This window comes from Vipera berus (assembly GCF_964194415.1).
Source record: "Vipera berus genome assembly, chromosome: 1".
Taxonomy (NCBI): Eukaryota; Metazoa; Chordata; class Lepidosauria; order Squamata; family Viperidae; genus Vipera; species Vipera berus.
Genome location: NC_138202.1, coordinates 30,665,044 through 30,682,568, shown reverse-complemented (window position 1 = coordinate 30,682,568; position 17,525 = coordinate 30,665,044). Strand labels below are relative to the sequence as shown.

The following is a 17,525-nucleotide window of genomic DNA, read 5'->3' as shown; positions in this document are numbered from 1 at the left end:
ATTATATTCTTAATCAGATAGTATCCTGAAAACTGTGGTCTTGTTCTTTAAAAAAGTATATCCCTACCCCAACAAGTTGTCTTTTTAAAGGATGGGCCTAATTCACATCTATGCACTTGAAAAAATAAGAGTTTGTGAAAATTTAGATGCTATAAATAGACTTAAAATATTTTAGCCTCAATGTTTCTTGTCATTTATATTTATTATAATATAATTCACACTGCGTTGTTACAAGTTCATGTAAAGAAAAACTAAAGTCTTACAGTGGAGATAAGGCATAGAAGGCAGCTTCTTATAACCTTTTTAACTACACATTCTACTACGCACATGTTTTATTTGTTACTTCATTTATTTACCAGTGTGTTCCAAGAGACATCAGGGGTTATACAGATTAAAGCATACCAACCTTTCAGAAACAATGACATAAAGCCTTCTTAAACTATTAATAAAAAATAGCCTTTTTCCACCTAAAGGAAAGAAAATCTATAAAAGAATAATAATGCCTCCAGTATCCCTGTTATCACCTTGGGCAACATGAGCAGATACTCAGATTTCAAAAACTCTACAAAATAAAACAGTGTTCCTTCCTTTCATGATACCAAAGTAGAAGTCGTCCATACTTCTGCTATGAATCAATTCCACATAAACAGACCAGCCCTCAAACAGGCCTGCCTCAACGCTTCTCCAACATATCCTTAGAGAGGGCTGTAAAGCACTATGAAATGGTATATAAGTCTAAGTGCTATTTCTAGATCCAAGGGGGTATCTGAAATATTGATTCCCACATTGAACACACATTTTCTCCTTAACCAGCTTCTGCTTGAAACTATCCAGTGAAGGAAAATCTACACCTCTTGGAGTATTTAGTTCCACTATCAGTTTGTTCTAACTATTAGAGGTTTTCCTAATTTGACTGCAATATTAGTTTCTGTAATTTAAATCTTTCACTTTGTGCTTAGAATTCCAAAAGGAAAGAGGTTTTGGCTTTCTTCTATATGAAGTTGATTCAGATTGTAATGGCTTCCTCAGATACCAGATCTGGGGACTTGAGAGGGGTGGGGGAACGTCAAGAGGACACAGGAGACTACCTCCCAGGAGTGGGCAAGAGGAGGAGAGGCCAGGAACGTTGAAGAGCTAGTGGAGGAGCGATTGGACAAGTGCCTAGCTGAAGAGAACAGACCCAACTGCAGCCAGGAAGCATGGATGCCAGCCAGAGGCACAGGGGGGAGAAGAGGCACAGCTACAGCCAGTTAGTGGAGATGAGGAGGAACTGCCTCCCTACTGGATCTCAAGGCACATAGTACCGAGTGGAGGGAGGTGCAATGGAGGTCAGCAAGGCTACTCGTGAGGAGACAGCCCCATCCTTCCTAATGAGTTGTGCTGCTTGGTGACTACCTAGCTCCGGCATAGAGCAAAGCTGTGTTGGAGACAATCATTTGCTTTCTGCCCTACATGTGCTCTGACTTCATGCTTCTGGATCTGTGCCCTGTTACTTGATCTCATGCTTGGACCTTGGATTTTGTGAGTGGATGGTGGACTTGTACCTTCGCTTTGTATATTGTGTTGGAACTTTGGATGTGTGCTTGGATTTCAGACTTTGTGTGTGGATTTGTACCTTGACCTCAGACTTTGTATTTGCTTGTTGACTTCATGCCTTTGCTGTGCAGATTCTGACTCATTGGGACCTTGTGTTTCTAGTGAGGGGGACCTGGAGAATAACATTAGGGGCTTGCAGTGCTTAAATAAAGCATTAAAACTCCTTGGGGGGGGTGTGTGTGTGTGCACGCGCGCACGTGCACCTGCGTATACACAGGCACGTGGACTGGGCCAGGACACAGATATTTGAATACTTGTTCTCAAACATCTTTTTTCAAGAAATACAGGTAGTCCTCAACTTACAACAGTTCATTTAGTGACCTTTCAAAGTTATAACAGCACTGAAAAAAGTGACATGACTATTTTTCACACAACCATTGTAGCATTCCCATGGTCAAATGATCAAAATTTGGACACTTGGCAACTGACTCTTGTTTATGACCACTGCAGTGTCCCAGGGTCATGTAATCACCTTTTGCGATGTCTTGATAAGCAAAGTCAATGAGGAAGCCAGATTCACTTAAGAACCATCTTACTAATGTAACAATTGCAATGATGCACCTAACAACCATGACAAGCAAGATCATAAAATGGGGCAAAATTCACTTAACAAATGTTTCATTTAGCAACAAAAAATTTGGGCTCAATTGTAGTCATAAGTTGAGGACTACCTGTATATCGAACTTCTTCAGTCTGTCTTCATAGGTCTTTGTTTCTAATCACCTGATCATTTTTACTGCCCCTTTTTAGGCATGTTCCAATTGCTCTGAATCCTTCTCAAAGTGGTGCCCAGAACCAGTCACAGTATTTGTGGTGGGATGTGGCCAATGCATGCAGAATAGACTCTTTACCTCCCATGATTTCGAAATTGTAGTTCTATTGCTTTGTCTGCAGCCACAACATACTGTTGGCTTGTACTCAGTTTGTAATCAACTACTTTGGCAAGAAATTAATCCACTTTAAATGGGTTCACTCAATTCACTGAACTAAATAGTAACCAAATGGATTGGGTTTGCATAGTGCATTATTCCACAACAAAAACCAACCACATTTAACATGTTGTACAAATAAAGCTGCTAGATCTTTAACTGACTGGATTAAGAGTGATATGTAAATGCAATTAAAGTATGGTTAAAAAAATGTCCTTTGTACTTGATACTAAAACTGAACTATCCAAAGATAAATCAGTCTATTCCCCCCAAAATATGGCCATCGAAAGGGCTCAATTTTACTTAAAGGGATAGCATAATAAACATTTAGTTAATTCTGGCATTACCCTCTGGGTATTATCCATTATATATTATCTAACTTTAAGTTGTCTTGAATCTAAAATATCAGCAGAGATATAGCCAAATCAATTACTATATCGACTGAAAACAAGGTGGGAAAAAAATACAAGTGGCAATTGTTTCAATAAAGTGTCCTTTAATAATTACCAAGCAAATTTTCACTTGACTTAAATTCCATTTTTAGATACCTTTAATTAAATATGATATGAAATGGGAAACCCACAACCTGTAAAACTGTGAGCCTTCAGCATCACTTACACCTCTCAAATGTCTTTGGACTTGATAAAGATCTTATAGATATTCTTAGAAAATAAAAATGGTAGATCACCGCAATACATTTCTTTGTACAGAAATTTGTCTTATTGTCAAGCAAGCTGTTTTATTTAGTTGCCCCATGTAGCAAACTCATTTCTGCATTCTGCGGCATCTAACACGATTTTCAAAGGAATTTCCACACAGAACACATGAGCCTCAATCTGCTTGTGAAGGTATCAGGACAAGGTAACTAAACCTGCAATTGATTTGATTCACACTAACAAACTGTAAAAATAAAACCTGGCATTCCCACAATGAATTAGGCTGCATATTTGAAATATAATATAGACTTGTAAGTGAAAAATATGATTTTAGTTTAGCTTGGTAATAAACAAGTTTTTGGATGCAAATGTACTTAGAATGTTCCTATCCTTAAATTTCTAAATATCAATATAAATATTTTCACAACTTATTCTTAGCTGGTATTTCTTGGGACGCTAATAAAAACCAGAGTAATTCTGTCAAACCTGGCCTGTGCCTGCAGATGCAGACTAGCCTTCCTTCCTCTTCTTCATGCTAAAATTGATAGTCTTTTAGCTTGCAGTCCACACACTCCTCCTTGGTTCTTCTAAATGCTGACAATTCCCCATGGCTCTGCTTCTTCATTTCTAAAATCTTTTTTTTTTGTCCCAGTTGCAGAAGAATTATTTTCAAGTGGTGCTTTTTGTAAATTGTCAGTATGGAATAAATCACATTATTGCTACCCACAGACACACAAGCACAGAAGAAAAACTTACTGCAAATCTTGGTTCTGCTGATCTCAATGGAAATATCAAACAGCAGTGCAGCCACTGTTGCAACATGAGACTCAAGGGATGCATAGACAATACAAGTAAAAGCCAGGAACTATGTCCAAGGGCTCTGTTGGACTGCTAGACTGTAGATCAGTGGAAACTGCCAAACATGCATAAGTTGAAAATATGCTGGAAAATGGGCCTGAATAAATGCAATCCCCTGAGAAAGGATATGTGATACTCAAAGCAACTGCAATGTCAACTAGATACACAATGCACTGCATTTAAATGCAACAATAAAAATGGAGGAAGCCGCTTTTAACAAATCAGCCATCGGGTTCAGTACTCTGTCCTCTGACAAGACAGTTCTCTAAGTTATAGGTTTCTCTTAAGTTATCAAGCAGGCATCATTTATATCCCTATTTGAAGATACTAGGAATCAAGCTTGGATTTTTTTGCATGCAAAGCATGTACTCTGCTGCTGAGCTCTAGTCTCTGCTGCTGAATACAAAAATTGCAGGTGTGATGGGGATGGTGCTAGGATTTTATGAGGAAACAAAACGCAAAAACAGCAAATACTTGATCAAAAAGATACTGCCATTTTTTCAAAGAAATTACGTCATTTCTGCATCTCTCCAGCTTTTCCACTTGCGAGACAGAACCCAGACCTTGGTGATGTCTCTCTCTCTCTCTCTATGCTAGGGACTATGGAAGCACAGTTTAGCAAGCTAAATTATGGATTTACTAAACATTAGGATATTAAGAGTTAAAGCAGTGAATTAATGTTTTGGCAATCTATATCTTAGCATCATCTCTCTCATAGATACTCACATTTAAAAAGGTAAAGGTTCCCCCGCACATGCGTGCTAGTCGTTTCCGACTCTAGGGGCCGGTGCTCATCTCCGTTATAAAGCCGAAGAGCCAGCGCTTGTCCGAGGACGTCTCCGTGGTCATGTGGCCAGCATGACTAGATGCCAAAGGCGCACGGAACGCTGTTACCTTCCCACCGTAGTGGTCCCTATTTTTCTACTTGCATTTTTACGTGCTTTCGAACTGCTAGGTTGGCAGAAGCTGGGACGAGGAACAGGCGCTCACTCTGTTACGCGGCACTCGGGATTCAACCCGCCAAACTGCCAATCTTCTGATCGACAAGCTCAGTGTCCTAACCCACTGAGCCACCGCGTCCCTTTACTCACATTTAGATGTATAGAAAAGTTTTATTTAAAGGGACATCCTGACTAGTTTCATGACGGATTAACAGAATAAAACAGCATCTTAGAAAAAGAAGGCTGGAATGTGCAGCTACTGCTAAAAAGAGGAAATCTACTTCCCAACGTTTCTTTCATAATTATTGGGACAGAGTTTGGATATATAATATTGTCACTACTGAAGAAAGGAGTGACTGTGCAAATGACAACAACCATGAAGCTGCAACTGATCCAGCTTGAAAGAGGACCTCAGCATGACAGGTAAAAGAGCAGGGCAATTTCAGAATGCTTTAATAACTGAATGCTTTAATAACTGAAAAATCTTCCCAGAAAATTTCTGTCCAAAAGAGGGAATGGAATTTCATTAATGGGAAGAGGAAGCAAATGAACAACACATGCTCTCTTATTAATGCAGATTAAAGAGTACTTTCTGAAGTATAAAAGTCTAACATAACTTCAAAATATGTATCATAAAAATGTCTTCAATTTTTCAAAGAGAAAACTGGTATGAAAATGGTAACTACTAACGTTCTTATTGTGTTTGTCTGTTTGTAGCCTCAAGTTAACCCAAACAATAATTTTTGAATCGGAGTGCCTAAAATCTGCTAACCTAAAGAAAGCATTAAAAAATCCTGGGGACCATTACTCCTGTGGAACTGAAATTTCCACAATGTTCGAATCAGTTTATTTGCAAATGTATGGCTGTTGCAGGATCCCCATGTTCACATGATCATGATTTTCAACATTCCTTGCCAGTTTCCTTAAAAGCAAAATAAATAAGGAAGTCAGCAGGAAGTCAGAAGTCACTCCCGCTCCCACTGCTTTTTCCCTGCCTGTAGTCATTCCATTTATCTGTTTAGGCAAGCAAATATTGACTTATTATAGAAGTTTGTTTGCCATTACAATTGTTTTTCTATTTATATATATACATTCTTCTTAGCTGATCACGGTACTATGTAGCATTGAGTTAAAAAAACAATATGATCGGCCTAAAATTTAATTCTACTCAAATCAGACTGCACTAAATTTCTCTCAAAGGATGACCCAACAGGTCACAGGACAGCCTAGAACAGACATGTCAAACTCACGACGACATGTGACATCGCGCGATGTATCGGAGCTTTTTCGCCATGGGGTGGGTGCAGTTTCTTCATGATGGGTCCGGCCCACAGACCGGCAGTTTGACACCCCTGGCCTAGAAGCATTTACTTTTTTCTACCTATGACAGCACTGAGCCACCTTTGACTAATCTCAATAAACTAAGCAAGGTCAAATGTAGTTAAGAACCTCAATGGGAGGTCATCAGAAAAAGACAGGGCTCTTGACTAGACTGGGAAATCAAAAGAATACCCTGAAAAAAACTCACGCAAATCTACTTCTGTTAACTCTGCCTTCAAAACTGCATGGATGGAGTCCACAAAAATGGAGCTCATTTTGAGGGCAATCTTATCTTAACGTATCTAGCTATTTTATTAAGTAGGACAAAGAAGCTTCAAAATACTTATTTTAAAAATAAATATATAATTAAGAAAGTTTGGATTACATATGACTTGCTTTAATTATATTAAAAGCATTACTGCAGTAAAAAAAATGTCTGAATCTAAGTAAGGGTTTATTTATTATATATATATATATATATATATATATATATATATATATATATATATATATATATATATATATATATATATATATATATATATATATATATATTATGCAGTGTACATAAAACAGACATAATATATTTGTAGTGACACGAGGATTTTAACAAACATATATGACAGAACGCATGAAAAGATAAGCTTCATATTTATTTTAAAAATAGAGATGAAAAATAAATCGTAATATTACAATCTTAATACAAGCAGTCTGTTCCCAGCAGCTGATCTTCAGAAGCAGTCACACAAGCAATCAAGGCTATGATCCCATGACTTTCATTTACTGGTCCAGCCTTTTTTTAAAGCCAGCCAAGCTGGTAAGATTGAATTCTTATACTAAAGCACATTGGTGTTTATAATGAAATACTTTCTATAGGTCTTATCCAACAGAATTAAACATTGTTCAAATATGTTTCTTTTCACATCAAAGACTATTTCAAAAATACTATTTACCTTATGTTCTTTATAAATCCCAAGCTCTTTTTCTTTTGCTATCCTTGCTTCTTTTTCTAAAAAAATGATAAAAGAGAAGTGTAAGCAGAATAATGTTTTAAAGAATCGGATTGGAGAATCAGGGATAGAGATGGGAGCAAACACAGACTTGATTTTTTTCCCTTCTGCAGCAGTGTCAAATCTAGAACAGTGGCCAGTAATCCAGTGTCACAGGTGCCGTAATACTTCTGACATACCCAAGTGAAAACAATGGAGCTAAGGATGCCCAGTGTTCACAGTTCTGAGGAGATCTTTCCTGAGGTTTGCAGTATTCTTATTTTATCATACGGTGGAGGTATGAACTAAAAGATAACACATCCAGGGTTTGTGTCTTTCTGTTAAAGAATGTATTTAAAACTGCTAAGTCTTCTTAAAATAATGTAACTATGATTTACTTCAAACTTATCAGTTCCAGTTAATGTTTTGAGCCTTTTAAGTTTAATACTTTTGTTTGTTGTTATTTGCCACTTTGTAAGCCTTCCAGCCTAAGAAATTATATGTAAACACTGTCATAAGCAAATAAAAAGCAAGTAAGACTCACCAGAAAGATTTTTATTTATTTTGCTTACCCTTTTGTTCCTTCAAATAATCTGCATTTTCCTTCATCCACAGTTCTGCTTTTATCCTGGCTTCTGAATCATTAAGTATGTACTAGAGATGGAGAGTAAAAGTGTTACTTCTGCAGTGAATATACAGGAATTAGCAGAATCACCTTCCTTATCATGTCCACCATTTTCCTCACCCAAACCAACTCATGCTTTCCCAAAGACAGCTCCTCTCTTTTATATTTAAAGTACAGATACTGATTCATTTCTACTTATTCTATTTCCCTGTACATACATGCTTATTTACTGTCAATCACCAGTTTCATTTAAATAAAGAATTTTGTATTAATTTGTCTATGTAGCACAGGCAACTTCTGAATAGAATATAGAATAACATTCCTTTTTCTCGAAGGGAAAAACAATAATATTAGCCTTATTTTTTAAAAAAAACCTCTTGATAATTTTGAACATATCCACATATGTATAGAAACAATTATGAGAGGTGGGGGTGGAAAGATTCTTACCATATCTATTTCACTGTCATCAATTCCACTTAGATCTAATTCACCATCTCCAGTATTTTCATCTAAACAGAAGTAAGGCAAATTTTAATTATGGTATGCATTCATTCCAAATCAACTCCGATTCAATCTCTGGCTTTAATCATGTCAGAAACACAGTCTTTCTGATAACTGGTTTGCTAACAAAGCAATCATTCAGCATATGGGGCCCATCCATATTAAAAAAGGGAAGAAAGATTTTTTTTCCTTAACCACACTTTTCTCTAGTTATTGTTTCTTGCGTGAATACAAGCTGTCACAGAAGTTAATTATTGTAGAAAATAGGTACAAACAAGGCTTGCCCCTCATCTCTTTAAGAATTACTATTAATATAATTCAGTGATAAACATTCAATTAAATATAAAGTGAACAAATGAGAGGTTAGGAACTTTTAAATGCCCCAAAGTCAAGGACATGCAGTATCTAAATAGTTGCTGCATTCACCCATGTGAATGATGAATGCCAATGAGTAGCTGCACTAATCATCATAACATCTGTTTTGTATGCATGAATGTACACATGGGAAATTAGACCCATAACTAGGTAAAAGGCTAGCAATTGGGGAGGTCACTTTGAGTGTTCCTTACCCTGCTAGCCTAAGCAGTCCACCCAAGATCCAGGAAAATGAATTATGGTTGCCAGTTAGAAACCTGCCCAGATTTACATTCCACAATAGGGTGTAAAAGCAGCAGCTTCCCAGCACAGATGTCCAACTGTCTTTCCAAGCCCTGCTGTCTGTGCTTCTATCTTACCTGCTGTTATTGTAAATAAGAAGGGCACAAAACAGAAGATAATGTTTGGTCTGGAGAAGGAGAAGGAGGAACCTGCCCCACTTTACATCGGGGAGGACTGTGTGGAGAGAGTTTCCTCCTTTAAATTTCTGGGAGTCTACCTCTGCGAAGATCTGACCTGGAAAGTTAATACAACCCAGGTGGCCAGAAAGGCAAAACAGAGGCTTCACTTTCTCAGGGTTTTGGGGAAGAACAGGTAGAACAACGGCTTATGACCCTCTTTTACCGGTCTACTATAGAGAGCGTCCTCTCGTATGGTATTGTGGTTTGGTATGCTGGTCTGACAGCCGTGGATAGGAAGGCATTACAGAGGGTGGTGAGCACAGCACAAGACATTGTGGGCTGTCCCCTGACACCACTGGATGACATCGCCAGGGCTCACTGCCTTGGAAGAGTGAGGAAGATTCTCAGGGATGACTCACACCCTGGACGCTATCTCTTTACTCTTCTACCATAGGGTAGGAAATATAGGAGTATAGCCAGCCGCACCAACAGGCTGAAAAACAGCTTTTATCCATGGGCTGTTTTATAAACTTTATGCATAATTGACTTGTGATTCTGGTGTGTTGTGCAATTAGTTCACATGGTGTAATAAGATGGAGGGTTTGTGTCACTGTAAGTTGGGGGGTGGGGGCACGAAGGGAGGCTCAGCCAATCTCAATGTATACATGGTTGTACTTTGACAATAAAGGTTCATTCATTCAGAAGGGATATAAGCCTCTCTTCTCCCACTCTGTGAAAAGCTAAGTCTCCAGTTTGCAATCTACAATCTGTCCTGAAAATGCCCCAATCAGAGAAGTGAATGAAGGAAAAAAACCTCCTATTGCATCATTGCTTATTGTTACTGAGCCTTATTAATCTTGAGAAAGACATGTTTCAAAAATGCACTACAGTAGTTTTACTCTCAAGAAATATCACAGTGCTGTACAGATACAACCTAGCCTTGAGGGACAGAAAGCAGAAACTCTGGATATTTCATGCATTTTGAAAAAGTAGCTACAAACTAAGCGATGCATTGGAACAGATATCAGGTAACAATAAATACAGAAATAAATGGATACCAGAAGTGGAAGAGATCAACTTGCTTAGGATTCCATAAATCTTCTCAGTAATTAATCTAAATACAGCACTTTTCGTTCAAACACTGTGACAGTGTTTTCAGCTATCCAATAATATTCTTATATTTATGCTATCTGAAACATTTTGCACACTTATCTCCTGGAAGAATATCAGATGATACACATTCTGCAGGCAATTTTATGATCATAGATTGACTGAAAAGCTTATGGAAAAGGTTATTAAATGACATATTTTAGTCATGAGTTCACTGACAATTCAGCAAAGTCTTGCTCTGCAGTTATCTGTAGCTTTCTACTTGAGTTTTCACACACGAGTAGAAGTTAAAAAATCCTAGCAGTTACGCATTCAAAAATGCAATGATGTTCTTTCAGCAATTTAGTAAATATGGCTTTGTTGTTGATTTCACATAAATTGCCTTTGCATTTAGTAAGCACATAAATGCAACCTGTACTTCACCCTTCAGAACACTTAAGCATGTGTTGTTCCAGGCAGTGCTATTAGGCCATTCCAGGTGGAATGTTTTGCATTATTCTTATGCTACGTAATTTGAGTTTGCAGATGGGTGAGGACCCATTAAAAGGTTAAGTGTTTATTTTTAGTTGAATTGATGTTGTCTAGACTGAGATACACACTTCGAAAACATCATCTCTCCATTTAATCTTTAAGTTGCAGCTTTTAAATAGTATCTTTTAAAAACTTAGATCAATTCATGCATCTACTGGGCAAGAGCAAACATAATGTGAAGTGCATGTTAGAACTTGGCAAACTGTTACCAACTCATTTGTTTATTGTGCATTTATTGTATCAAACTCCTCCTACAAGGCAAAGTTATTTGCTCATCCAGTCCAGTGCTATCAGCTCTGAGCAGTATCTCTGGTGAATGTTGCCTGAGGACAAAAGACTGAGGTCTTGGCTAGTAATTATTACATTTTTCAAATGCCATTTTACAGCAATCTGTTGTCAAATTTTGTTGCTGCTGTCCAGGGAATTTCAAGGAAATACATAAAAGGGGTTTGTGTATTTCTATAATTTAGACATTATAGGTAGCTCAACTCTACCAGAGAATCATAGCAGTCTGACATATGACCAGCTCTCTGTATTTTTAGAAATATAACAAGCAAGCAAAAATCAGAGGTGCCTATGGGTAATATTAAAATTAATTATATTACAGGAAGAAATTGGGAGGTCTGCAAAATATTTCAAATTTGATCATGTTTCAAATTTGAAATGCTCTATTTTGAATGCAAGACATAGAAGTACAAATAATCCTCAACTACAATGGGGATAGGATTTTCCATCACTAAGCAATGTGGTCATTAAAAGAGTCATGCCCGGTTATGTGTTTTGGGGTTTTTTTGGCTATGGTTGTTAAGTATATCACACAGACATTAAGCAAATCCAGCTTCTAGCTTTGCTTGTTGGAAATCCCTTGGGAAGGTCACAAATGGCAGGTGACCCTGGGATGCTGCAACCCTCATCAATACATGCTGGTTGCAAAGTGCTCAAATTTTGATCATGTGACTGCCTTACAGTATAAGTGCAAGGACCAGTAATCATAATCATAATAGTAAAGTTGGAAGGGACCTTTTCAGACAAATAGCTGTCCAGTCTCTTCTTAAAAACTTCCAGTGTTGGAGCAGTCACAGCTTCTGGAGGCAGGTTGTTCCACTGGTTAATTGTTCTAACTGTCAGGAAGTTTCTCCTTAGCTCTAGGTTGCTTCTCTCCTTGATTAGTTTCCATCTGTTGCTTCTTGTCTTGCCTTCGGGAGCTTTGGAGAATAGCTTGACTGCCTCTTCTTTGTGGCCGCCCCTGAGATATTGGGACACTGCTATCATGTCACCCCTAGTCCTTCTCTTCATTAAACTAGACATACTCAATTTCAGCAGCCGTTCCTTATATGCTTTAGCCTCTAGACCTCTTTTAGCACCATCTTAACTTTGAATACTCATTAAACAAATGCTCATAAGTCGAGGTCTACCTCTAAGTCAAATTTAAAAAACCATTTTTTTCTGCTTGAAACATTACCCAATTCACTGGAACAGTCTGTTTTACACTTCGAATGGTGACTTTAGCTTGGGAGTACATCAAACAGATTGGATTCAAAATGTTTTGTTAATGCAATTACTCCTCATATATTTAATAGTTTTCTGTTCGGATCATATTGTAAATCAGATTTTTGTCTGCAGCTTTTGAAAGGGGATTGGAATCTGTACTCCAGAGTCTGGAGAAGCTACATATGACTCTGTGGTCTCAGTTTTGTTCCCTGTTTCAAACATAATTAATTTTAGTTACATGCTTTGAATTTAGATCTTTCCTTAAGAACCCAGGAAGTAACTTGGGGAATGAGATTCAACATGTTTTCCAGCACTCTTAACAACTGAGGGGAAGCCCACAATGATCCACCTTTTTGTTTTCTATTTTATTCTGTCATAAATGGACAAATTATATGATAAACTGCACACACAGATGCAGCTTTTGAACTACAGTGAACATGACCCACTGTATAAAATAAATATTTTGAAATATATTCTGGAAATTTCATCAAAAAGAAAAGTACCTGGTGCATAAGAACTTAAAACTAGTCTGCAAACTAGACCATTTCCATAAATAGCAGATGCACTTTGTGTCAACATTTTAATTTAAACTTGTTTTGGAATTTGTGCCATTTGTTTCCTCTGTCAGCATCAAGAGTCAGAGAACTCATTTACCAACTGCTGAATTGCAGAACAAGGAACTGATCAGGAAATAAGCACAACCTAAACTCAGGAAAGGGAGGATATGGAGTAATTGAAGGCTACTGGTCCTGTCTACAAATAGCCACTCTTCATTTCATCTGACAGGCATTTATTAAGTGAAAAGAGTACCAGTACATGGGGCTTTCAAATACCCAGGTTTCTGTCCCCTGTAAACAAAGACGTTGGGCTATTAAATCAGCATCCACTAAAAGGGTCAAATCTGAGAAAGAAAAACAGCTGTTCTAACGCATCAGAGTAAACTCCATTGCAATCATCAACAAACTAGCTAATCTGTCTTAACTTCCAAGTGGGCCACCTATGGTCCATAAAGCACCTTGCTCTAGAAACAAAGGGGAAAGCTGCTCCCAATTCTTGGCCCCTTTTTCAAATGAAATACTATGGCATCCTCTTTCTAGTCAAACAAATATAATATTCTAAATAATATTCTCTTCAATAATCTCCCATGAAATGCAATGTTTACTATCTTTTTGGCCTCTGATCTTAAAACAGATTGTTTTAATGAAAATCCTGATACATTTTGCTTTCTTAGTTGTTTTTTTCCCCCTTTCTTCCAGAGGAAGCCAAAGCCTGCAACAGAGTTATGGATTTGGGGGTTTCGCCTGTTGGTTTTTAAAAAAGACGTCCCTCTTTCAGCTATTAATCCTGTAAGCAGATCAGAGAGTGCCTTTACAGTTAAGGGGCAACTCTTACCCCACTCCCTTCTCTGCCCCTTTTAATCTCTCTGGTGGAACCAGCAGTTTCCGCAGCTTTCGATCAAATCTCCAACTCAATTATAGTCCTTGAAAGCGTCTGTCAGGCCCTTCATGCTGATATTGCCGCCTCCCTGTTCCAGAATCTGCAGAAACTGAACATTAAGGCTCAATGAGAAAAGAAAGGATCCATTTCTCAAAGACAGAGTATGCAGTTTTATTCAGTAAAGCTCCGGGTTTTATATCTTTTGCATGTTTCATGCAGGCCTTGGAAAGTTTTTTGCTGTGACCTTGCAGACAACCCTGGTCAAGATACATAATACCAGCCTATTAAGTGAACCACTGGTCAAATTCAATATAAAGGCAGTTTCACACACTCATGCTTAGACTGGAAGAGATCACTGTTAACTACTGTTTTTGCTACAGCCTCATTCTTCTCCTATCTCTTGCTGTGCGACACTGGTACAAAACAGGTTCAAAATCCATTAATGGAAAGCTTATGTAGCAAGGCTTCCTCATGTTTGAAGTCTCAGGAAAATGGTGTCTTAGGCAGCAAAAAAATAAATAAATGAAAAGCCTGTTCATTTGCTGAGGTCTTTGAGAATTACAGGTCTATAAAGGTATTCTTTGACTTATGACCATTCATTCAGCAACTTAGTTACAGTGGTTCTGAAAAGGGGAGTTACAATTAGTCCTCAAACTTACAACTGTTTCAAACCATTTTTAAGATTAACAAACAATAGATATATAACAACTAATATTTTTCAACAGTGAATTAGACCTTGCGCACATGAAATATTAATTAATACTTCCATTCAAGAACCAGTTCAAAGGCTGAGAATGAGCAGTATCTTCAGTGCCTGGTTTTAGATCTCCACATAAAAAAACTACAGGCAATGCCTGTTAAAACCTTTAAAATCCAAGTTCAAGAGTTTGATGTAAGTAGGAGATGACCAGGCTGAGCCCGAGAGAGGAGTCAAACATGTCATAAGTCACAAGTCCCTGCGCCCTGCAAGAGATCTAAGTCCAGCCCACCTTGAATGCCTCTTATCTCCTGCTCATTTTCTTTGATCACTAGTGTCAAGCCCCGGGCTCGACATTCAACGGGTGGGGGGGGAAAGCCCGTAGTCACAGCTACCAGCTGCTCCGCGGCCCAGCTGGAACGCCGGAGCATCGGGGCCACCGCTGCCTTGGTTTGCCAGCCGCTTGAAGTTCCCTTCTGCTTCCTTCGTCCGGGTGGTTCCCTTTGCATTTCTTTTGCCACGCGGATGACGAGGGATCCCCGTGGCAGCCTCTGACCTCCTGCTGGGGCTGCCGACCAGCTGGAAGTGCAGCCCCCTGTGAGTGCTGCCACTAATCAGCTGAGAGGCTTGGAGACCAGCTCCAACACAGCCAAACAACCAAGGGAGCTTTCAAATGTGCCGCCAAACAGCTGAGGGGCTGTTGGTCGGATTGTTGTAGATAGCATAAGCTTGCATTAAATCTTTATACTCATTTGAACTGCCTGAATCTCCTGATTTCCCCTGCGCTTGACACTTAGTACATTCTAATGCTTCTGGCCACTTATAAGAAATAATATGCAAATTTGTTTTCCAAAAAAATTGCCAAATACAACTTTTCTTGTAGTATTTGGGATTATCTTGCTGCCACCTTGGTTTTGTAAGGAGCACAGAGTTTCCTTTTAGACCCTGAGAACAATTCTACTTCGTTGTATAACTTGTTTTGCTTATATCCTGTAACTTTCATTGAAGTCACCGCTGGAAGCAAATCTTTATCCAAATAAGAGGATTCCTTTACAACCAACAGTAAATGAATTGCATGGAATCTTTTGGAGCCTGTAAAATTAAGAACCATTCATATTTAATCCTATATTGTGCCATGAAAATAGTGTTGCTATTTGATTCCCTAATAGTATAATGTTTGAAACACATTGGCAAGGAAGTCAAGAAGTAACTATGACAATAATTATTAAATTAACAAACAAGAATGGAATACTACAACTTTCTTCAAAGTGTGAACTCCAGCCCTGGAAAACAATTATAAGTTGCTTATATTTTTCATAGGACACATCTAGATGCATGCCTTGAACCTTGGCTAAATTTGATAATGGTCAAGGTGAGGGGTGTTGTGAAGAATTATCACAGCATCAGAGAGATAAAATTACTAAAAACCCGGGTTTTGATCCTGTGAAGTCATCAGGGATCAGTTTGTTAGTCTGCTACTCCTGAGGAAGTGGATAGGGCTCCTGGTAGTGTCATTTCTCACTTGGATTACTATCCTTCCTGTTTGGTTAAAACCTCTGATGAGGTGACAAGAGGTTGGATTCCCAATTAATGTTTCTTTGGTGAGGGAATGTTTCCATTTCCTTTGAAACAGGCTGCAGTACACAACCTACTCAGAAATCTTTGATTGATCCAATTATTATCCATCGTAGGTTTTGGACCAGAGTTCAGCACAGAGAGTACACTAAACGAATGTATGAATGACCAGGACTGGGGGAGCACAACTTCTTGGTCCTCAGCCTTTTAACATTATTGATGGTATCATTCTGGTCTGGCTCTAAAGGACTGGAGAGGGAGGCATTGTTCTTGGGTGGTTCTCCTTTTTTTAATGATATTGGTTTTTGTCAGTGGTCGGGGAGGGGAAAGAAGTTTGCTAGAGACTTGTTTTTTGTGGAATGCCCCAGGTTCTCTATTCTTCTCTTGAACAGCTACATGAAACAACTGGTGAGGTTATCCATTGGCATAAGGTCATATATCTGTCAGTACTCCTTGATCTCAACTTTCATCAAACATGTAGGTGGTTAAGTGTAGTGAGAAGAACCTTTGTGTCCCTTCCTGAGCCATTCAAACTAGATAACAGTTATCCCTGTCTTGATTACATTTCATCTAGACTACTTACTATTCCCTTATTTAGGAGTTGCTAGAAAGGCTCTACTGAAGATGTCTCAGTTGTCAAGAGATATATTTTGTTGGTGTGTGTATGTGGGGGGACTTTATCCTTCATTACTTCCTGATCATAAAACATACTCCCAAGGGATTATATCTGACACCTTTGCTCTGTCAGCATTTGAAAAATCCATCAATAAATTATTCTTTCTCCAAACTTTAATGGTTTTATTTTCAATTTTAGAATTAATTTTAATCTGTGTTTTCATTCTGTGTTTTCTTTTAACATCTGTCAACTGCTTTGAGTTGTCACCAGGTTACAAAAGTGTGGTATAAATCAAATATATTACATAGGAAATCTAGTCTGCAAAGAAAAATTACAATATGCATGACATGCATCTTTTTACCTCTTAGTATTTATGCTCAAACCACTAGTCCAACATTAGATAACATAAATTGGATTACAAACAATCTGACCTACCAGAATATTAGCACAGTTGGGCCCCTCTGGGAAAAATGTCAACAAGATACAAAGAAAGAACTGTTGGAAAGTGAACATTAAAAAACAAAACTAGGTTTTAATACATCTTTCAAAGCTCAATCTTTGGCTTCATAGAACTCTTCTAATTTCCATTCAGCTTTTTTTTTGCAAGATGTTGCTGTTCATGACTTTCTCAGGAACCAATAAAAGGAAAACAATGTCTCAGCATTTAACATACTGCCAATGTGGCTTCTACAGTTTCAACTTGGCTTGTGTGGATCAATCACACTGGGATATTAAATGGGTCTTGCAAAATATCATAGTGGAACAGAGTTCTTCCTTTAGCCAGAGATTCAAATACATTTGTGTGGCTACCTACCCATCTCCCCAGATGTTGTGAACAGTATTTTTATTTGTAGAGAGTTCTTTCAATTCTGGATGC

General features: G+C 38.1%; 1 protein-coding gene across 6 annotated transcripts in view; it reads right to left on the bottom strand.

Moving 5' to 3' along the window:
* The window catches only part of BRF1 (BRF1 general transcription factor IIIB subunit), a 219,917-nt gene that overhangs the window by 46,915 nt on the left and 155,477 nt on the right, over positions 1–17,525 (bottom strand). For all 6 annotated transcript variants that reach the window (XM_081313338.1, XM_081313342.1, XM_081313340.1 and 3 more), the window contains 3 exons: positions 8,362–8,423; positions 7,862–7,943; positions 7,254–7,309 (listed from right to left, as the gene is read on the bottom strand). In XM_081313338.1, coding sequence (XP_081169464.1) covers positions 7,254–7,309; positions 7,862–7,943; positions 8,362–8,423 — 200 coding nt within the window. The remainder of the gene's footprint in view (positions 1–7,253; positions 7,310–7,861; positions 7,944–8,361; positions 8,424–17,525) is intronic.